General features: G+C 48.6%; 1 protein-coding gene across 1 annotated transcript in view; it reads left to right on the top strand.

Annotated features, from left to right (window-relative positions):
• LOC125513491 (putative elongation factor TypA-like SVR3, chloroplastic) overlaps positions 1 to 14,850 on the top strand; it is a 39,538-nt gene extending 24,688 nt beyond the window's left edge. Inside the window, exons 13-14 of the mRNA XM_048678619.1 lie at positions 1,010 to 1,205; positions 14,442 to 14,850. Coding sequence (XP_048534576.1) covers positions 1,010 to 1,205; positions 14,442 to 14,578 — 333 coding nt within the window. The 3' untranslated portion in view covers positions 14,579 to 14,850. The remainder of the gene's footprint in view (positions 1 to 1,009; positions 1,206 to 14,441) is intronic.
• Positions 14,851 to 24,215: the final 9,365 nt, after the last annotated feature.

Here is a 24,215-nt window from a genome sequence, read left to right as displayed (position 1 = left end):
CTCTGAACCAGTTCATTTGAATTAAAGGAGGCTATATTAGGCCTATAGGCTAATATTAACGATTTGGCATCACTTGGTTTATGAAAAAGATTACCACGGGAATTTACCTTGATCCAACGCATGGATAAGAGTGATAAAGAATGATAACTCTTTATGACGTGGAATGATAATTCTGTATGACATGGAATGATAATTCTTTATGGCGTGGAATGATAATTCAGATAGCAGCATCCTAATTTGAAGATCAATACAATTGAAAATCTGCCAATAGACTACTACATTATGCAAAATACTAAAGGTAATGCACTGACATAGAGTTTAAGGTATTTCACGTAGACTATGAATTTCTTTTGTGCTATTACAGAGATGACGTACACCAGGCTTGCCTTTGTGCAGTGTTAAAGTTGTTGCCTTGGTGCAGTGGTAAAGCTGTTGCCTTGGAGCTACATGCACCGGGCTGCTCTTTTTTATTACAGAGATGACGTACACATGAACACCCACATGACATGCAAACACGAGTCCGCCTTCACTGGCTGGATCTAAGGAATCCTAAAAATAAATCCGTGGATCTCACAAGATCTGTATATATTTTATCTTGTATGAAAGACGTTTACATTTTAGCAAGTATATACATAGTAAAATTAGACTACCGAGTTTGCACTGACAACTTTGAAATCCTATAGCATATCATTTCAAATTTTATGCATAATATAAACAGGTGCATGATAAACCTATCTCCAGTACAACATATCTCTGCATAGGCCAAACATGCTCTAGAAATTGCATGGTTAATTACATGTCATTTTTTTCGTTTGGTCCTTCCAAAAATTGAAAATTACGAAATTGTCAACACATCAGCTATATCTTAAACATGGTTCTTTTAGGGAATGCCAACTAATTTTACCCACTGACTTTTTACAAACTTATCTGCCTACCTATTGCGCGGAACTTATTTACCTAATTTGGCTTACAGTTTTCTTCAATATCTAACATAGTGGGAATGATCCAGGTGGCATTCGAAGGTGGAAGTACTACTTCTTATGCTTGCGTTAATGCACAAGAAAGAGGTATACTATTTGTCAAACCAGGGCAGGATATTTACAAAGGCCAGATAGTTGGTATCCATCAGCGTCCAGGTGATTTAGCACTTAATGTGTGCAAGAAAAAGGCTGCAACAAATGTCCGTTCCAACAAGGAAACTACAGGTGAAATTTCATAAGCATTCAATGCTTTGATGATATTATTTTCTAGAAAGAACTTGGAACAAACTTTAATTACCCTAGCCCTAACAGAAAGTAAATACTCTGGATTCTCATTTTTTCTTTTTGAGAAGGAGGAAAACCTCCGGCCTCTGCATCAGTCGATGCATGCAGCCATATTATTAGAAATCGAAACAGAGTCTTAACATCCAATGAAGCTCAAAATCCGAGCAAAAAAGGAGAAACTAAGTATGCAAAGTGCCACATCCGGCAATAAAGCGCCACATCCGGTGATAAAGAACAGGCTACGATGTCTACACACCTAGCCTATTATTAACTCGCCATCCAAATCGGCTGAAGATAGCTCGTGCTACCGTCTCCCAGCGGTTGCACCCAATAACCATAGGCCCCCTGTAGTCCGCATGAGTGAGTAACGATCATATACGGATCCAGGCTGTAGCTTTGTAGATAACCTGCAAAAGATTGGTGAATGTTGTACCATTAAAATCATATCGTTTCTCGTGTTCCATATAGCCCATAATAAAGCACATATCCCTATCCGAATATGTTTAGTTATGTGTATGTCTACTCCATTAAGCCATGTCCCAAATAACGTGTTTATGCTTATTGGAGGTTGTATGTTAAAAGCTATATGGATAGATCGCCATAACAATTTTGCAAGTGGACAAAGAGGTGTTTAATCGTTTTGTTTTGATCAAAAAACAGCACCTGGGGTTACCAACCCAATTCCTTTTCATCAGATTATCTTTGGTAAAGATGACTTCTTTGTGGACGAACCACATAAAGATCTTGATGCGGAGTGGAACTTTAATCTTCCATATGTGCAAAACCTCGACAATGGCCCGGTGTCAATTAAGTCCAAATACATGGATTTCACAGAGAATAATCCATTTGTGGTTAACTTCCAACTAATTTTATCCGCCTGGTCTGAAAGTTGAACATCCATCAACCTACGGACCAGGTGTAACCAAGCATTCCAACGTTCCCTTACAAGAGATCTCCTAAATTGGATGTTAAGTGGTACTGAATTTAATACTGTGGCAACATAATCCTCCTTACGTTGCACAATATTGTATAGGGAAGGATATTGTAAAGCCAGAGGCGTCTTCCCTAGCCATGTGTCCTCCCAAAATCTAATAGAGGTACCACTACCAATTAGGAACTGTTGAGTATATGTGTTATGTGCATATTGTGTATTAGGCCCGCCTCCTAGTTTCTTGTATAGTTGAAGTCCGTGGCCCACCGTTGTACATCATATATACGTGCCTATGCACGAGAGCAATACATCATGCAATTCCAACAACATACATGGTATCAGTTTCCGGGTTCTAACCCTAGTCTTCCGCCGCCGCGCGCCTTCTCCGCGCCGCCACCGCCACTCGCGCGCCATCCGCGCCGGCCGCCGCTCCTCCCGCTTCTCCCGATCGCTACCTCGTGTCGCCGCTTCGCTCCTTCATGCCAGCCCCGCGCGCCATCTCCACTCCAGCCGCCACCGTGATCCCGCGTCGCTGCTTCACTAGCCTAGCTGATTAAGCTAGCTACTACTCGTGCGTGAGTGTCCAGCAGAAATCGATCCACTAGCTAGTCTGCCTGCTTGCTCCTGTGTACGTACGCATCATCAGACGGAATCAATTGGCTGGCTTGTGTCGCTAGCGGCTGCTGCATCTCCCGCTAGCCGCCAGCCGCGCGACGCACTACCCGTGCGGCCGCACATCGCTACTGCCGTCCAACAGTGCCGATCGCCGTTGTCGGACCAGCAATGGCGTCACGAGGCCCGTCTGCCGCCGCCTCAGCCGTCCCCCCGCCGGCGCCCTACGGTGCGGCCCCGCCGCCATACGGGGCGGCCACCACCTACGATGCGCCTATTCTCACGTACGGGGTATACGGGACTCCGCCCGCATTCATGTACGGGTCTCCGCCTGTGTACGGGGCTCTGCCCGCGTACGAGTCTCTCGGACATTGGTGGGGGTCGTCAGCGGGCCAGCACTCGTCCGCTGGGCAGCAGCCAGATGGCGCCCAGCACTTGCAGCATCTGTCAGCGGGCCCGCGGGTTTTTTCGGCAGGCCATTCGGCCTACCCGGCACCGCAGTTGCAGCCGGGGTTGTATGGAGTGTACCCACCGAAGTCGTTGAGCGGCGGCTACGACTTCTCCATGGCGTCTCCGTCCCTCTCGCCGGCCCTGCCGCCGGCACCCTGGGACCCGGTGCTCCTCACCGGGCTGCATGCCGCTCATACGCCGAACAACTACACTGGAGGTGGTGATTGGTACATGGACACCGGTGCTACGGCTCACATGTTTGCTCATCTTGGTAACCTTGCCTCCTTCACTCCTGTCTCCACCGACCGCCGCATCATTGTCGGCGACGGTTCCACACTTCCTATCACACATGTTGGGCACACTTCTTTTCCTTCTACTTTCACTCCATTATCTTTGTCTAACATACTTGTGTCACCTCATCTTATTAAGAATCTTATTAAGAATCTCATTTCCGTTCGTTGTTTCACTCGTGAAAATCCTGTTACCGTTGAATTTGACGAGCTTGGTTTTTGTGTCAAAGACGCTCGAACCAGGATGGTACTTCATCGATGTGACAGCCCCGACGAGCTCTATCCGGTGCACTCGCCTTCATCCGCCACCACCGCACCGGTTGCTCTCTCCGTTGGCGTCGATCTTTGGCACGCTCGCTTGGGTCATCCCAACCCCATCACACTTCGTCATATTCTTAGGAGTTTCAGTTTCAGTTGCAATAAGATCGAGGATCACACTTGTCATGCCTGTCGAGTCGGCAAACATGTTCGCCTGCCGTTTACTAATTCCACCACCATTGCTTCTTTTCCTTTTCAGTTGATTCATAGCGATGTGTGGACTTCTCCGGTTCCCAGTAACTCGGGCTATTTATATTATCTGGTCATTCTTGATGATTATTCTCACTATGTGTGGACTTTTCCTTTGCGCAGAAAGTCGGATGCACTCTCTACCTTGACGGCCTTTTAGTCCTATGTCCGCACGCAGTTTGGGCGTCCCATCCTTGTGCTTCAGACGGACAATGGAAAAGAGTTCGACAACCTCGCTTTCCGCACCTTTTTGTCGCATCACGACACAATTTTCCGCCTCACATGCCCGTACACTTCACAGCAGAACGGTCGAGCCGAACGCGTCCTTCGCACTTTGAATGACTGCGTTTGCACGCTCCTGTTTCATGCCAATGTGTTGTCTCGTTTCTGGCCGGACGCACTCGCCACTGCATCACTTCTTCTTAACATTAGACCCTGCCGCCCACGGTGGAACTACGCACCTCACCATCTTCTCTTTGGTACGCCCCCGTCTTATGACGACTTGCGTATTTTTGGGTGCCTTTGCTATCCCAACACTGCTTCTCACAAGCTTGCACCTCGATCCGTCGCTTGCATCTTCATCGGCTACCCCTCCGACTCCAAGGGATATCGGTGCTATGATCCCGTCTCCCATCGTGTGTTCACTTCCCGGCACGTTTACTTTGATGAGCATGTGTTTCCATTTCACCAGGTACCCCCGGCTGTTCCTCCCGCCACTGATGACGCGGGCTCCTCGACGCCTCTCCCAGGGCGCTCGCGCGCCTCTCTTGGCCCGCCCCCTGGCTTTGAGGCGCGCCCCCTGCATGCGGCGCCTCCTACAGCCGCGGCACTGGTGCCCCCGCCCCCTCCCCCGACGTTGGTGCCCGCGGCCCCTGCGGCTCCTCCAGTGCCCGCGGCCCCTGCGGCTCCTCCAGTGCCCGCGGCCCCCACGGCTCCCTCGGCGCCTGTGGCCGGTCCGGTCACCGGTGCCCGTACGGGCGTTTTTCGCCCGAGCTCACACTACGCCTCGGATGACTACGCCCATGCGGCGTCCACCTCTGAGCCGTCGCCGTTGCCGTCCTCCGTTCGAGCCGCTCTTCGTGACCCGCTCTGGATGGCTGCAATGCAAGACGAGTTTGACGCCCTGTTGCGCAACCGGACGTGGCAGCTTGTTCCCCGTCCCCGGCACGCCAACGTGATTACCGGGAAGTGGGTCTTCAAACACAAGCTCCGTCCTGATGGTACCCTTGATCGCTACAAAGCGCGCTGGGTTGTTCGTGGCTTCCGACAGCGTGCTGGCATCGACTTCAGCGACACCTTCGCTCCGGTCGTCAAGCCCGGCACGATACACACGGTTCTCCACCTTGCGGTCTCCCGTGCTTGGCCGGTGCACCAGATGGACGTCTCCAACGCCTTCCTTCATGGTCACCTCGAGGAGCAGGTCTTCTGCCAGCAGCCCACCGGGTTTGTTGACCCGGCGCTTCCCGACCACGTGTGCCTGCTTTTGCGGTCCTTGTACGGACTCAAGCAGGCTCCGCGCGCTTGGTACCAGCGCATCGCGGCGTTTCTCCACCAGCTTGGGTTCCGCTCTACCCGCTCGGATGCCTCGCTCTTCGTCTATCATCAGGGCTCTGACATGGCCTACTTGCTGCTCTATGTCGACGACATCATCCTGACGGCATGTACGGCTGGTCTCCTCAGTCAGCTCACGGCTCGTCTTCGCGCTGAGTTCGCCATCAAGGACTTGGGTCCTTTGCACTACTTCCTCGGTGTCGAGGTGGTGCGCCGTCCGGATGGCTTCTTCCTTCATCAGCGGAACTACGCTCACGAGCTCCTCGAGCGCGCCGGCATGCTTAACTGCAAGCCCGCCGGCATGCTTAACTGCAAGCCCGCCGCTACGCCTGTTGATACGAAGGCCAAGCTTTCTGCCACGGATGGGTCTCCTGCTTCGGATGCTGTCTTCTATCGGTCTATTGTTGGTGCTCTCCAGTACCTCACTCTAACTTGCCCGGACATCCAGTATGCCGTGCAGCAGGTGTGTCTTCATATGCATGCTCCTCGAGACGTTCACTGGGCTGTCGTCAAGCGGATTCTCCGCTATATCTGTGGCACTATGGATCTTGGCATCACACTACGCCTCCGCCGACACCGCCCTCACCGCCTACTCCGATGCAGACTGGGCGGGCTGCCCTGACACTCGTCGCTCCACTTCAGGCTATTGTGTCTATCTTGGACCCTCACTCATCTCGTGGTCGTCCAAGCAGCAGCCTACGGTCTCTCATTCCAGTGCTGAGGCTGAGTATCGTGCGGTGGCCAACGCCGTAGCCGAGTGTTCGTGGCTTCGCTAGCTGCTTCAGGAGCTCTCTTGCCCTGTTGACCGTGCCACGGTGGTCTACTGCGACAACGTCTCGGCGGTCTACCTCTCCGCTAACCCGGTGCATCATCGACGGACCAAGCATATTGAGTTGGATATTCATTTTGTTCGGGAGCAGGTGGCCCTTGGCCATATTCGTGTTTTGCACGTCCCTACTTCCCAACAATTTGCCGATATCATGACCAAGGGCTTGCCTACGGCGTCATTTGAGGAGTTCCGGTCCAGTCTCTGCGTCAGCCGCAGTGCCGCTTCGACTGCGGGGGGGTGTTGAGTATATGTGTTATGTGCATATTGTGTATTAGGCCCGCCTCCTAGTTCCTTGTATAGTTGAGGTCCGTGGCCCACCGTTGTACATCATATATATGTGCCTATGCACGAGAGCGATACATCGTGCAATTCCAACAACATACAGGAACTTCACTTGCTGGAAGAAGGTTACTTTTGTCTTCATTAACCCTTTCCAAAACGGTGAGTCCGTGGGCCTTGCATTCACCTGGGCCAAAGTCTTAGTATGTAGGTATTTATTTCGCAAGATTTGTATCCACATGCCTTCGGTCTCCGTAGATAGTCTGTATAGCCATTTGCTAAGCAAACATCTATTCTTTACCTCTAAATTCTCGATCCCTAACCCACCCTGGTCTTTTGGTCTACACATGATATCCCATCTAGCCAGTCTGTATTTCTTCTTGGCCTCATCGCTTTCCCAGAAGAATTGGGATCTGTAGAAGTCTAATCTTTTCCGTACCCCCACCGGTACTTCAAAGAAAGATAGGAGGAACATCGGCAAACTCGTCAAAACCGAGTTAATCAACACCAGCCGGCCTCCGTAAGACATTAGCTTGCCCTTCCAGCAGCATAATCTTTTTTCAAATCTATCTTCTATACATTTCCATTCTTTGTTCGTTAACCGTCTATAATGGATTGGGATCCCGAGATAACTAAAAGGTAAGGATCCCATTTCACAACCGAACAAGTTTCTGTAATTGTCTTGTTCTTCTTTAGCTCTCCCAAAGCAGAACAATTCGCTTTTATTGAAGTTGATTTTGAGCCCAGACAGTTGCTCAAAAAGGCATAAAATAAGCTTCATATTCCTAGCTTTTGCAAGATCTTGTTCCATGAAAATAACAGTATCATCCGCCTATTGTAGGACAGAAACGGCTCCCTCTACGAGATGGGGAACGAGACCTCCTACTTGGCCACTCTCTTTAGCCCGACTAATAAGTACTGCCAACATATCCGCTACAATGTTGAACAACATAGGAGACATGGAATCTCCCTGTCGTAACCCCTTGCATGAAATAATGACCTGTGTCATCATTGACTTTTATCCCGACACTGCCTTTCTGTATGAATGAATCCACCTGAGACCTCCAGGCTTCGTTGAAGCTTGTTGAAGGAAGGGCCATTTGACCTTATCATACGCTTTTTCAAAATCCACTTTGAAGACAACCCCATCTAGTTTCTTTGAATGGATTTCATGCAATGTTTCATGTAGGACTACCACCCCTTCTAGGATTTGTCGTCCTGGCATGAACGCAGTTTGAGTGGGTTGCATGACCGAATGGGCTATCTGTGTCAACCTATTCGTGCCAACCTTTGTAAAGATCTTAAAACTTACATTGAGAAGACATCGGTCTAAACTGCTCAATGCGAACCGCTTCCACCTTCTTTGGCAACAACGTTATCGTTCCAAAATTGAGGTGAAATAAGTTTAAGTGGCCTTTGAACAAATCATGGAACATAGGCATAACATCACTCTTTATGATATGCCAGCAATTTTTGATAAAATTCTGCCGGGAACCCATCTGGCCCGAGCGCTTTATTATGCTTCATTTGCGTTATAGCATCGAACACCTCTTTCTCAGTGAAAGGGGCAGACAACACCTCATTCTCTTCTAAGTTGAGTTGCGGTATGTCCCCGATCACATTGTCATCAAGAGAAATGAAACTTTCTCGGGTGCTCCAAAAAGTTTCTTATAATATTCGGAAATGTATAGTTTTAGATTCTCGTGTCCTACAGTTGTACCCTCATCTTGTTCTAGTTGTATTATCTTTTTCTTTCTGTGCTTCCCATTAGCTATCATGTGAAAGAATTGTGTATTATCATCCCCTTGGACGATCTTAGAAACCTTTGCTCTAAGCGCCCATTTCATCTCCTCTCTCATAAGGGCTTGTAACTTCTTCTCAGCCTCATTCTTAATATTTCTCTCGGAAGTATTAAGAAGTATGGATTCTGCTTTCACATCAAGTTCATTAATAATTTGTGTCAATCTTTCTTTTTCCACTTTATAGATACCACTTTGATGTTTGGCCCAGCCTCTCAAAAACTGGTGCAGGTGTCTAATTTTGTTTTGCCATCTCTCCACACTAGAAGACCCTCCCATGTCTCTGGCCCATTCAGCCGCAATGAGCGCCATGAAGCCCTCCCTCTCAAACCATCCTAATTCGAAAGAGAAAGTATTTTTGTTTCCCACATGGGTTGCTTCCCCGGAATCAACCAATAGTGGGGTATGATCAGAGATGGCCCTCTGTAGGGCCTGAACCGTAACCAGCGGAAATTTTTGTTCCCACTCAACACTAGTGAGAACCCTGTCCAATTTCTCGTAAGTAGGAATTGGCAAAGAATTGGCCCACGTGGATTGCCTACCAGTGAGGTCAATCTCCCTCAGACCGAGACTTTCAATTATCATATTAAACATGAATGACCATCTTCCATCAAAGTTGTCATTATTTTGTTCTTCTTGTCTTCTAATGATATTGAAATCTCCCCCCACCAGAATTGGCAACCTTTCATCCCCACAAATTCTCACCAGATCTGCGAGGAATTCCGGCTTAAGCTCTGGTTGTGCCGCACCGTATACTGCCACCAAAGCCCATCGGAAACCGTCAATTTTCGACCTTACATGAAATTTGACAGCAAAATCACCGTGGACCACATTCAATACCTCTAAAGTTTCGCACTTCACCCCAAGTAGTATCCCTCCGGATCTCCCCCTTGGAGGTAAACAGTGCCAGTCAAAATCAACCCCCCCTGAAATGGTGTTAAGAAACTGGGAGGTGAAATTATCTCTACCGCTCTCCAATAAAGCCATAAAATCTAATTTTTGTTCTACTAATGTATCGTAAGGAATCCCTTTTAGCCAAGTCCGCTAGACCTCTGCTATTCCGGAATATCCCTTTCATATGTCATCATGGAATTTTTTTCTTTTGTTTAACTCTCGCACTCCGACGCATCGTCGATGTAGGATAAACCTTCCTCTTCCAGGTTTTTTTTGGTTTGTCCTTCATCTCCTGAACATGTTGAGTATCGGTGTCAGGAGTGGCCTCTGGCTGCAAAGGGGCCACATACCCCTCTGGAACCATATCCTCCTCCTCTGCCTCTAAGCCCTCCATGGGGACCAAATCCTCACAGAGGCTCTGAAGCGCAGTTACTCCAAGATCATTGATATCTACTTCATTCATGGGTTTTACTGTTGCTAGATGTCGTATTAAATCCACAGCTCTATCTGTCTCTAAATCTAGGAGATCATTAATTGATTTTGTGGTTTCTTTGTCATTACTACCAAGAGAGATCCCTAGGTTGTTGGCTTTATCAACTATATCATGCTCAGAAAAGTGCAGAATTGAACAACTTGTATTAACTGACATACCTGTATGAACTTCGATGTCTCGAAGTTTGGCGGCCCTCATGGCTCACCCCATCTGTATGTCATCCGCGTCCGGCCGACCCTGGATCCGGTGACTGAACCGTCTGTCACCGGAACTAGGTTTCGGAATACCTCCAAAGGCGATGACGTCCTCCAAAGCGACTCTGGCCGGGCTATGGCCGCCAGCCGTATGCCCGACTAAGTCAGAAGCAATGGGAGACACCGGCCTCCCGAACTGCTCCACCACGGTATCAGTATTCGCGACATCCGAAGCACAGATCTCCGCCGATGTGCTATCATCATTGCCCGACCTGGACACCACCTGTGTCGAGCTGGTCGAACGTGGTGACAAAGAGCGAGATGGTCTAGAGCCCTCCACTGTAGGAGAAGGCGAGATCGCCGACGGCCGTCCCTCCACTGTCACCGCCGCCATAGACACCTCTGTCACCACTGGGGTGACTGGGCGGCGAGGAGACGTCAGCTGCGGTGGAACCTCATTCGTCATCTGTCGGTGCTCCTCCACCACCACCCCCTGTGTTGGAAGATCATCATCAGAGTCCTCTATCTCCACACGGTCACCCCAAAGACAACTCGGTGCGGACATCGCCTGAAACGAACCAAAACGGAGAGATGCTGCCGGAGTGGTTGGGGGTGCCGACCCCTTGTCGGTCTTCGGCTCAGTCGACTGTGTGGGTTTTCTGGCCGGCTTGTCCTTTCCACTGTGGTCGCTGGGGTTGCCTCCCATCCCTGGGTCGCCACCACCATCACCACTACCATCTCCACCATCAGTCATATCAACATCAGTATTCCCATAATTATTATTTGCCTGCTGAACCTCCTCAACCACAATATCGAGATCATAAGACATCCCATCATAAGTCCATGGTACGAAGTCTGGAATATAATCCGCATTCACAACACCGACAAGTAGCCTCGCCTCTCCATGCAGGCCTGTGAATGGCATGTCCACCTTCTCTGTTTTACCTAACAGAGAGCCAAGACTCACAACAATAAGATAGTCATTAAGAAGAGTCTCTGGAACTCCTGAGAGTCTGACCCAAACCTTTTCTAGCGGTATCCCCATTGGCTCAGGTTTTTTGCACTCATCAAACTCAAGAATGCACTTACTTCCGGGCACCTTACTGGGTCCACACTTCAGCAGGTGGTGAAGGTCCTCTCTCCTAGGGAACTCCACTCTGTAAACCTGATCCTCCATCCTGACGAGAGACCAGTGAAAAGACTCAGACACTAGCCGTCTGAGCTGCTGACACACCTGTTCCTCTGTCAATGTCCCCTGAGTAACCCTGACCAGACCAAACTTCGAACTGTCCACCGCAGGAGTCACTGAAATCGTGCATGGAGTCTCAAAGAACATAAGCTTGGTAGTACAGACACCATAAATGTTCACCACAGGTATAGGCACCAAAAGCAACAGATAGTCGCCAGATGAGTGTCCCGACTTCAAACATATATCACAAAGCACCGCCGTGCAGTCAATCACAAAGTGGCCCGGCACACCACAACGATAGCAAGTCATTTTTTCTTTCTTGCGTGCCGCTTTGTTAGCACGCACCGCATCCGCTTTATCATTACATTTGTCACTGTGGCCATCTTTGTCATCTGAAGGTGTGGAAGTTGGAATGGTGACCCCAGCCAGAGCCTTAACCGCCGCCGCCGCCTCTGGTAGCGCTGCAGAAGAGGAAGTGGCGGCATCTGCCACTTTGGTCGCCCCACTGACAGTCCCCTTCAGCGGGAGGACCGGTTTGGGTGCCGCCTTCGGTACAAACGGACGGCGTGGAGGAGGGTTACGACCACCCCCACCTCGACCACCTCTCTGACGGTAATGAGGACCCGTGGCGCCTTCAACAAACTCGCCGGGTGGAGGGTTAAAGTTCCGCTGCCATTGATTCCCGGCGAATCCACGACCTCCACCATTATTCCATTGGTTCCAACCACGACGATCATATTCTCCATCGTATCCGCGACCAGCACCGTATCCGCCTCGACCACCATTGAAACCACCATGACCCATGCCGTGACCAGCACGCCCAGCAGCAAGTCCCGTACGCCCCGCGACATTGGCTGGGCTGCCTTCGGCGGACCCCCTGCCCGGGCCGTCACCGGCCGGCTGCCTCGGCGGCTCCTGCTGCCCACGCAGCGGCGGCTGTGCCCCATCACCCTGGCCGACCATCAGTGGCGCCGGTGGCAGACTCACGGCCGGCACTCGACGTGCCCTGCCGCTCCGGGTAGGGAACCCTGGTGAGGTGCGATGTCTAGCCCTAGCTGTCGTCGTAGCATGTACGTACGCAACAGGAGTTTCGATCGATCTGGATGGAACCGTCGAAGACTGTCGATACTCGTCGCATCTCGGGCTCTCGCATGGCGCGATACGCTGGGCCGTATACCCAGGTATGCCCGCATCGCCCGTCTCATGTATCTCCTTAGGCTGGGCCAAATACCCAGCACTCAAAATGGGCTGAACCACTTCCGGCCCGTCATGGCCAAGAAGCAAATTCAAACGCCCTTTCCTGGCCGCCCGGATCTGCGCAGCCGGATCGGCAGCCGGCGGCGGCGACTCCGCCACCCGTCGCCCGTTCTTTCTTCGTCGTTGCATCTTGTCTGCGGCGCCTAGCCCATTCCACGCCTTGTCGCTTACTGGGATGATCCCGTCGATGCAATCCGCCATTTCCTGCTCGGAATATCCCTCCCCGAGAGATTCGCAAATGAAGTCCGATGGTGTCGGAGATGCCGCCGCCTGCCCGGCGACTTGGTCATCTTCATCGTCAGAGTCCTCGGCGTCTGAACCAGCGAGGGCCCAGAATCTGTTCCCCTTCCAGTTGGAGTTGGCGGTGCCGGACGGGGGAACGCCCCTACCGCCCCCATCGCCCATCGCCTAATTGTCCGTCAGACGCGATCCTGTGTGTTGATGGCTAACACCCACATGACCCTCATATCTCTGCCTACTCGCGCCCCTCTGGATTCTCATGGTTTATTGATCGTGGGAGAAGCCCATTATATAGGAGGGATACCTTGGGCTGTGAAGATGACTTAGAGGAAATACGATCTGACTCTGAAACGGATTCTAATCTGGACTCTGCACCTAATACGAATCTGAACCTAATGAAATACTCCCTCCGTACCAAAATATAAGACGTTTTTGTAGTTCAAATTGAACTGCAAAAACGACTTATATTTTGATACAGAGGTAGTAGCTTGTATTAGTATGGGAATCCTAGCCACTTTGGGCTGGATCAGTGGGCGTTGTGGCCAGGGCTGGGGCCCTCCGACCATATGTGGCTCCATGCATAACAGCTCTCCCTTCCTCCACAAACAGCTCGTCCTCGAGCTGAAACAAGCGAAAACGAGCAATGTGTTAGATGAGCAAGTTGGATGTATTGTATATCCCAAGGGGCAAATATATAGTACAAATGACTGGGCATACAAGTAAGGACATCTAGACTAATATGAATATGTAAGGGGACCTAAACTGATACCACTACTCCTTAAGAACCCTCCTCAAATGCAAAGTGTATGCAATAACATTACATTTGAACAAGTATAACACTAAACCAAAAAGTAGTGAAAGTCCAAAATTTGCATCTCGAGAGTGTCGTCATAGCATGGAGTCTTCGAAACCTGTTGAGTCAAGCCAAAGAGGGATAGAAGAAGCATGTCGCAAAGATCACAGCACAAGAAGTCTGCGGCAAAAAATACTCGGCAGCAAGAGAATGTCCATAGAGCAACGACAATGCAAAGGATCACCATACGACCATCCTCAATGGCGGGAAGTACAGCAGGGGTGGCCGGCGGGTCACCATGAAGCTTTTTGAGGAGACATAAATGTTACGCATCATGGAGCCGAGTTTTAGGATACTCCTTGTGTCCTGGGCGCGCTCGAGCTATCCATCGTTTTGCTGCCTTGTATTTCTATCGGGTCTCTTGGGCTCCGAAATTCTTTCCGGGGGTAACAGAAACAAAATGGGCGGAAACAACAACAACAACAACAACAAAGCCTTTAGTCCCAAACAAATTGGGGCAGGCTAGAGCTGAAACCCATAAGATCTCATAACCAACTCATGGTTCTGGCACATGGATAGCAAGCTTCCACGCATCCCATGTCAAGCACTGTTTTTGAGACGGGTTGTTTTTTCTTTGTCCTCCGTAAAATACCGGGGTATTCGGCCCTAATCTGCTGAACCAATTGGGGCATTGGCATATTAAAAATGTTGACATGTCACTGGGCATACTTAAAACTTGATTATGCCTTCAGAGAAGTGATAAGTGGTCCAATACCCTATTGCAGCGATGTGTCCTTGTGCACTTAGAACTGAAAACTTATTTTTATCAAGTGTGGTTAATTCAAATAATTTGTTCTTTTTTTTGCAGTGGTTCTGGATGAACCTTTAAGCTACAGTCTGGATGACTGCATAGAGTATATTCAAGAAGATGAGCTAGTCGAGGTTACACCTGAGAGCATCCGCATGTCCAAGAACCCAAAAATTTCGAAGAAGAAGAACAACTAGGCCTCCTGGAAGGATAAAAAAAGGAATACGCTATTGGATCATTTCATACTGGAAGCATCGGTTTCAGATAGAAGACCTGGACTTGGTTTGATAATGACTAGTATATGACGAGAGATACCATGAGTCAGTCAGCAAGCTATTTTTGGTGGTCTATACTTTTCAGATTAGGTTTATACCTAATTTTAGCAACAAAAGTCTTGCCTTCGGATCTGTAATAGAAGGTGTATCCAATAGTTTCCTTTGGATATCTATGAAGGTTTACTTCTCTGATTTGGGTTCGAGCTTATCATGTTGAAACTTTTTCACATAAGTATCGCAGTCTCAAACTTTAACAAACGACAGCTTAGGTTTCTTGCCAAACCATAGTTCATATGGTGTCGTCTCAACGGATTTAGATGGTGCCCTATTTAACGTGAATGCAGCTGTCTCTAATGCATAACCCCAAAACGATAGTGGTAGATCGGTAAGAGACATCATAGATTGCACTATATCCAATAAAATACGGTTATGACGTTCGGACACACCATTATGCTGTGGTGTTCCATGTGGCATGAGTTTGTGAAACTATTCCACATTGTTTTAATTGAAGACCAAACTCGTAACTCAAATATTTGTCTCCGCGATCAGATCGTAAAAACTTTATTTTCTTGTCACGATGATTTTCCACTTCATTCTGAAATTCTTTAAACTTTTCAAATGTTTCAGACTTATGTTTCATCAAGTAGATATACCCATATCTGCTCAAATCATCTGTGAAGTTCAGAAAATAACGATACTTGCCGTGAGCCTTAACACTCATCGGACCGCATACATCAGTATGTATTATTTCCAATAAGTCAGTTGCTCGCTTCGGAGAACGGAGTCTTAGTCATCTTGCCCATGTGGCATGGTTCGCAAGCATCAAGTGATTCATAATCAAGTGATTCCAAAATCCCATCAGCATGGAGTTTCTTCATGCGTTTTACACCAATATGACCTAAACGGCAGTGCCACAAATAAGTTACACTTATCATTATTAACTTTGCATCTTTTGGTTTCAATATTACGATTATGTGTATCACTACGATCGAGATCCAACGAACTATTTTCATTGGGTGTGTAACCATAAGGTTTTATTCATGTAAACAGAACAACAATTTATTCTCTTACTTAAATGAATAACCGTATTACAATAAACATGATCAAATCATATTCATGCTCAACGCAAACACAAAATAACACTTATTCAGGTTCAACACTAATCCCGAAAGTATAGGGAGTGTGCGATGATGATTATATCAATCTTGGAACCACTTTCAACATACATCGTCACTTCACCCTTAACTAGTCTCTGTTTATTCTGCAACTCCCGTTTCGAGTTACTAATCTTAGCAACTGAACTAGTATCAAATACTGAGGGGTTGCTATAAACACTAGTAAAGTACACATCAATAACATGTATATCAAATATACATGTGTTCACTTTGCCATCCTTCTTATCTGCCAATCACTTGGGGTAGTTCCGCCTCCAGTGACCAGTCCCTTTGCAGTAGAAACACTTAGTCTCAGGCTTAGGACCAAACTTGGGCTTCTTCACTTGAGCAGCAACTTGCTTGCTGTTCTTCTTGAAGTTTCCTTTCTTCCCTCTGCCCTTTTCTTGAAACTAGTGGTCTTGTCTATCATCAACACTTGATGTTTTTCTTGATTTCTACCTTCGTCAATTTCCGCATTACGAAGAGCTTGGGAATCGTTTCCGTTATCCCTTGCATATCATAGTTCATCACGAAGTTCTACTAACTTGGTGATGGTGACTAGAGAATTCTGTCAATCACTATCTTATCTGGAAGATTAACTCCCACTTGATTCAAGCGATTGTAGTACTCAGACAATCTGAGCACATGCTCACTAGTTGAGCGATTCTCCTTCATCTTTTAGCTATAGAACTTGTTGGAGACTTCATATCTCTCAACTCGGGTATTTGCTTGAAATATTAACTTCAACTCCTGGAACATCTCATATGCTCCATGACGTTCAAAACGTCTTTGAAGTCCCGATTCTAAGCCATTAAGTATGGTGCACTAAACTATCAAGTAGTCATCATATTGAGCTAGCCAAACGTTCATAACGTCTGCATCTGCTCCTGCAATAGGTCCGTCACCTAGCGGTGCATCAAGGACATAATTCTTCTGTGCAGCAATGGGGATAAACCTCAGATCACAGATCCAATCCGCATCATTGCTACTAACATCTTTCAACACAATTTTCTCTAGGAACATATCAAAATAAACACAGGGAAGCAACAACGTGAGCTATTGATCTACAACATAATTTGCAAAATACTACTAGGACTAAGTTCATGATAAATTTAAGTTCAATTAATCATATTACTTAAGAACTCCCACTTAGATAGACATCCCTCTAATCCTCTAAGTGATCACGTGATCCAAATCAACTAAACCATGTCCGATCATCACGTGAGATGGAGTAGTTTCATTGGTGAACATCACTATGTTGATCATATCTACTATATGATTCACGCTCGACCTTTCGGTCTCCGTGTTCCGAGGCCATATCTGTATATGCTTGGCTCGTCAAGTATAACCTGAGTATTCCGCGTGTGCAACTGTTTTGCACCCGTTGTATTTGAACATAGAGCCTATCACACCCGATCATCACGTGGTGTCTCAGCACGAAGAAATTTCGCAACGGTGCATACTCAGGGAGAACACTTCTTGATAATTTAGTGAGAGATCATCTTATAATGCTACCGTCAAACAAAGCAAGATAAGATGCATAAAAGATAAACATCACATGCAATCAATATAAGTGATATGATATGGCCATCATCATCTTGTGCTTGTGATCTCCATCTCCGAAGCACCGTCGTGATCACCATCGTCATCAGCGTGACACCTTGATCTCCATCGTAGCATCGTTGTCGTCTCGCCAAGCTTGTGCTTCCACGACTATCGCTACCGTTTAGTGATAAAGTAAAGCATTACATCGCGATTGCATTGCATACAATAAAGCGACAACCATATGGCTCCTGCCGGTTGCCGATAACTCGGTTACAAAACATGATCACCTCATACAATAAAATTCAGCATCATGTCTTGACCATATCACATCACAACATGCCCTGCAAAAACAAGTTAGACGTCCTCTACTTTGTTGTTGCAAGTTTTACGTGGCTGCTACGGGCTTAAGTAAGAACCAATCTCACCTACGCATCAAAACCACAACGATAGTTTGTCAATTTGACTCCGTTTTAACCTTCGCAAGGATCGAGCGTAGCCATACTTGGTTCAACTAAAGTTGGAGAAACTGTCACCCACAAGCCACCTCTGTGCAAAGCACGTCGGGAGAACCGGTCTCGCGTAAGCGTACGCGTAATGTCGGTCTGGGCCGCTTCATCCAACAATACCGCCGAACCAAAGTATGACATGCTGGTAGGCAGTATGACTTATATCGCCCACAACTCACTTGTGTTCTACTCGTGCATATAACATCAACATATAAAACCTAGGCTCTGATGCCACTGTTGGGTTTCGTAGTAATTTCAAAAAATTTCCTACGCACACGCAAGATCATGTGATGCATAGCAACGAGAGGGGAGAGTATGATCTACATACCTAGTAGATCGACAACGGAAGCGTTTGGTTGATGTAGTCGTACGTATTCACGATCCGACCGATCAAGCACCGAAACTACGGCACCTCCGAGTTCTAGCACACGTTCAGCTCGATGACGATCCCCGGACTCCGATCCAGTAAAGTGTCGGGGTAGAGTTCCGTCAGCACGACGGCGTGGTGACGATCTTGATGCACTACAGCAGCAGGGCTTCGCCTAAACTCCGCTACAATATTACTATGGTGGCTGGGGCCGCCGCACACGGCTAAGGAATAGATCACGTGGATCAACTTGTGTCTCTCTGGGGTGCCCCTGCCTCCGTATATAAAGGACTAAGGGGGGGAGGCTGGCCGGCCAAGGAGGGTGCGCCAGGAGAGTCCTACTCCCTCTGGGAGTAGGATTCCCCCCCCCAATCCTAGTTGGAATAGGATTCGCGGAGGGGGAAAAGAGAGAGGGGGGGCCGGCCACCTCTCCTTGTCCTAATAGGACTAGGGGAGGGGGGAGGCGCGCGGCCCATCATGGGCTGCCCCTTCTCTTTTCCACTAAAGCCCACTAAGGTCCATATAGCTCCCGGGGGGTTCCGGTAACCTCCCGGTACTCCGGTAAAATCCCGATTTCACCCGGAACACTTCCGATATCCAAACATAGGCTTCCAATATATCAATCTTTACGTCTCGACCATTTCGAGACTCCTCGTCATGTCCGTGATCACATCCGGGACTCCGAACAACCTTTGGCACATCAAAATGCATAAACTCATAATATAACTGTCATCGTAACCTTAAGCATGCGGACCCTACGGGTTCGAGAACAATGTAGACATGACCGAGACACGTCTCCGGTCAATAACCAATAGCGGGACCTGGATGCCCATATTGGCTCCTACAATTCTACGAAGATCTTTATCGGTCAGACCGCATAACAACATACGTCGTTCCCTTTGTCATCGGTATGTTACTTGCCCGAGATTCGATCGTCGGTATTCCAAATACCTAGTTCAATCTCGTTACCGGCAAGTCTCTTTACTCGTTCTGTAATACATCATCCCGCAACTAACTTATTAGTTGCAATGCTTGCAAGGCTTAAGTGATGTGCATTACCGAGAGGGCCCAGAGATACCTCTCCGACAATCGGAGTGACAAATCCTAATCTCGAAATACGCCAACCCAACATGTACCTTTGGAGACACCTGTAGTACTCCTTTATAATCACCCAGATACGTTGTGACGTTTGGTAGCACCCAAAGTGTTCCTCCGGCAAACGGGAGTTGCATAATCTCATAGTTATAGGAACATGTATAAGTTATGAAGAAAGCAATAGCAACATACTAAACGATCGGGTGCTAAGCTAATGGAATGGGTCATGTCAATCAGATCATTCTCTCAATGATGTGATCCCGTTAATCAAATAACAACTCATTGTTCATGGTTAGGAAACATAACCATCTTTGATTAACGAGCTAGTCAAGTAGAGGCATACTAGTGACACTCTGTTTGTCTATGTATTCACACATGTATTATGTTTCCGGTTAATACAATTCTAGCATGAATAATAAACATTTATCATGATATAAGGAAATAAATAATAACTTTATTATTGCCTCTAGGGCATATTTCCTTCAACCTTTTGCTTCGTCCCTCGCCTTCTGCAAGTTCTCCTGAGCAAGCTTCAAGTCAAGGTTCAGCTGGATCTGTTTGTTCTCCAACTCAGTGTAGCAGGATTTCTGCAAAAAATCAGTCGACAGACATCCAAGATAAGTTGCTTCTGAGTAACCAAGAGACAATGATGGCGTTTCTAAGACTACAGCCGAATCAAAAACATTCGACAGTAGTCTCGGGGACTACACCCAGTGGGTGCACTCAGCATGCCCCCACTGGTTCGACCAAAAAAAAATCAAGGCCTGACCAGACCGAGTGAAAAAGTTCAGCTAAAGCAACACAATATAAAGACTACAGTCGACTACCAGCAGTCCACCGTAGTCTCGGGGACTACACCCAGTGGGTGCACTTAGCGTGCCCCCACTCGTCAAAAAGATTAATAGACACACACAGTGGGCGTACAGATATAAAGATCTTCGAAAAGAGATTCTTCAGATAGCATATCCTAACAGAACAAGCGGTGAATCGACTGACCTGGACATTGCTCTGAAGAGCTGAGCTCGCGTCATAAGCTGCTTGGCTGGCTTCCTGAACCACCTTCACTTGCTCCATCATGATCCCCGCCTGGCGTATAGCCTCTTTAGCGGCACCCACTTGGTCCTCAGGGACGTGGTGTGTGGCAAAAAGCGAAGGCGGATTTGCAGTCGACGTCGAAGGCCGGACACTCGTCAGAGGTTCAGCGAAGGTCACAGAAACCCGAGTGGTATCACCACCCTCCCGGACTGCGCCCTCAGGCGCCGGAGTAGTTTGTGGGGTCTTGCCAGCCGGCGCCCTCCTGTTCCTTCGCGCCCTCAGCGGCACTTCGTCGTCATCATCAGGGAGGTCAATGACATGAGGAGGAGCTACAAGAAAAATCCAATCGACCGGAATTATAAGAAATCGTCAGTCGACTAAAAGCAGAGCATCAGTAATCGTACCGGGGTTGGAGGTAACAGCGTCTTCCATCTCTTGATCATCGTCCTTGGCGGAGATCTCCGAGGTGGCAGCACTGCAAATTTCGAAAGTCAGTCAGCTTATTCAATGAGTCGACCAAGAGTCCGTCACGTTCGACAAAGGAAAACAAATTCTACTATTATCCAGAAATGGTGGGGACAGTCATCTTCATCTTGGGCAGAGCCTTGGGCGGCTTGGACGGCGTCGCGCGTGGGTGCTTGGGAGCTTTTTCTGTCGGCGCTGGAGATGAGGTCCGAGGGCGCTTCGACGACTGCCCAACAGGGACAGTCGCCTTACCACGTTCCCGCGCAGGGTCGTGTGTAAGCTTGGATCGCCGTTCCGAGCGGGGAGGTTCGACTTCTTCCTCCTCCTCTTCACTGGAGTCGTCGTCGTCGTCATCCCCCTCTCCTTCGCCGTCAGATTCCCACTCTTCTCCCTCGTCTCCACTTTCGCCTCCGCTCGCCTCTCCTTCCTCGGCCTGCTCCTGTGCTCCATTGGGCGTCGAGTACATCTCAGTAGTGGCCTAGAGGACAACAAACGAGACAAAAGTCAATCGACTGATCCAAAAAGAACAAATAAAGAAAGCAAGATCACAGTCGGAAACGCAAGGTCAGACCTTGTCCACTTCGTATGTTTGGTCGAGTGGAGGAATCCTCCTGGCTCCTCGGAGGTTGTCCTTGTTCCCTGTGATACTCGACAGCCACCCTTCCAACATCTCGTCAGTGACCTCCTCTGGGTGAATCCGAGTGGTGTCTTCGAGACCCGAGTACAGCCACATCGGGTGGTCACGAGCTTGAAGCGGTTGGATGCGCCTCCGAAGGAAGACTTCCAACAAGTCCATGCCAGTCACACCCTCCCAGACAAGCTGAACCACTCGACCGACCAGCACCTTGACTTGCGCCTTTTCCTCCGACGTCACTTTCAGAGAGGCAGGTTTTTATGCTTGATTCAGAGAAAAAGGGGGAAGCCCAGTCGACTGTCCTGGGGTCACCTGGTCTTTACAGTAAAACCAAGTCGACTGCCACCCACAGACTGACTCGGGAAAAGTGATAAACGGAAAGGAACTTTTTCCCCTCATTTGGATCGCCAGGCCCCCGCACAGCTGGATCACCTGCGTCCGTTCGTCACTCGACTTGGCCTTCTTGACCGACTAAGAGCGGCAAGTGAAGATGTGCTTGAAGAGTCCCCAATGGGGGCGGCAACCCAAGAAGTTTTCACACAAGGAAACGAAAGCAGCAAGATACACAATAGAATTGGGAGTAAAGTGATGGAGCTGCGCTCCGAAGAAGTTCAAGAAGCTCCGGAAAAAAGGATGAGGAGGCAGAGAGAATCCACGATCGATATGGGTGGCGAGGAGGATGCACTCACCATCAAGAGGCTGGGGTTCGACTTCTTTCCCCGGGAGGCGCGCAGATTCATGGGGAATGAATCCCCCCTCGACCAGATCATCGAGATCATCCTGCCGAATCACCGACGGCATCCAGTCGGGCTGGATCCAATCCTTGGGCAGAGCAGTCCTCGAGGAAGATCCGTCCCGAGCGGACTTCTTCCCCTTCCCCTGCACCGCCACCTTCTTCGCACCGAATAGACCTACGGCACCAAGGTGGGAGCGGAGGTGGCGGAGGATCTTGTGAAGGAAGGGGGAAAAGTGAAGGCGCACTGTTCGGGGGTCCCGAGCCGGCAGCTTATAAGAGGTCGCTTCCGAGTGGCTGATTGGTAGGCCCAGGCAATCCCGTCAAATCCCGCAACAGGCGCGCGCGGTACGTGGCGAAAAAGGTGGCGCGGGGATCGAGGAGCTTCCGTCCTATCCCATCCGATTACTGCGGCCGCCCCCGTCCCACGCGCTTCCCGAAATTCAAATCCCGCAAAATCCGCGGGCCGCAGAACAACTCGTCAAACAGAAGATCCCTTTCACACCGTCACTCGGAACTTCACAAGTAAAGAAATTCACTCGACAAGAGGCCAAGAATGGATCAAGGCGACTGAAAGAAGTTGACGACGTCATCCATGACAATTGATCCAAAACAAGACGTTCATATAACATGAAGAACCAGTCGGAAAGATCCCCAACTCCTTCCCCACTCGAACCTTGATCCATTCGGGGGCTAATGATGAAGCTATGTACCTAGGATAGGGGCATGGACCTGTCCTAAGTACCCTACCCAAGGACATCCCTAGAAGAAGTCACCTTTCAATCGACTTGGAGGTATCCCACTCGACAGATTCAAGACACTCGACCACGAAGCAATCACTCGACCAAATTCCAACCACTCGACTGCCAGGGGATCTAAAGTCACCCTGCACACAAACGGTCGGTCATTAAGTAGCTTTTATGGTCATCATAGCACTTTATTAGGGGCGTTACCAGTAACCCCCAATCTTAATGTACTTTAAACCTTGCATTACTGAGGGCTGGAGGGGCCTGGCGAACTCTATATAAGCCACCCCCCTCCTCAGTATCAAGGGTTGGCACCCCTGTTATTCATACACACATAATTCAGCCGACCGCCTCCGGGCACCGAGACATAGGGCTGTTACTTCCTCCGAGAAGGGCCTGAACTCGTAATCCTCGTGTGCTTACAACTCCTCCATAGCTAAGATCTAGCCTCTCCATACATACCCCCCTACATCACTGTTAGAGTTAGAACCACGACACTTAGTACCTCACCTTTTTTTGTTGGACTTATTACCTCACCTTAGCACTAGTGTCATGCATGTGACACTCTGTTATTGGTTCTATAGTCTAAAGTATCATAAATGACTTCATTTATTAACTTGTAGACGCATTTTGCTTGAAAAACACAATGTGATGGTAACATAATATAATATAGTTAAATACACTTGGAGTCCTAAAAGTTTCTACACGGTGTCACGTTAGTCCTATTTCTTCTAAAATGCATCTTTATGTCCTTATTCTGTACTAAGTGGTTCGCCTCAGGCCCCCTTTTGCATGAGCCTTAGCTGACCTGCTCGCGTGGTATGTTAACCCACGCCGTGTCGACATGGGACAAAAATTAAGAAAATAAGAAATGGGCACCTGTAGAACACCCGTCTAGGGTTAGCACTTGTATTCGACTGAAGCCTAATGGTGGTACGGATCCGGCAACAAGGACACACCACCAACAACATACCCGACAAAGGAGGCCGCGGAGGTAGCGCCGCTGATGATGATTTGATGCTCCTCTTCCTCACCTGCTTCCCCGCCGAGGATCTTGGTGTCCCAGCCATGGTGGCGGTGTGGGGATGAGAGAGAGAGATTTGAGTAGGGATTGGGAAATGTGAAGATGAGGGTTTGTAAGAGGCTTTCTGTAAAAAAGAAGAGCAGCTAAAGAGGCTCCTAAGTCGACGTGGCGTGGGTCAACGCACCACGTGTGCAGGTCAGTGAGTGCTCATGCAAAAATGGACCTCGGGTGAACTGCTTACTATAGAATTATGAC

The sequence above is a fragment of the Triticum urartu genome, chromosome 6 (genome assembly GCF_003073215.2).
Source record: "Triticum urartu cultivar G1812 chromosome 6, Tu2.1, whole genome shotgun sequence".
NCBI lineage: Eukaryota > Viridiplantae > Streptophyta > Magnoliopsida > Poales > Poaceae > Triticum > Triticum urartu.
The sequence above is the reverse complement of the archived record's forward strand: the minus strand, read 5'-3'. Positions and strand labels throughout refer to the sequence as shown.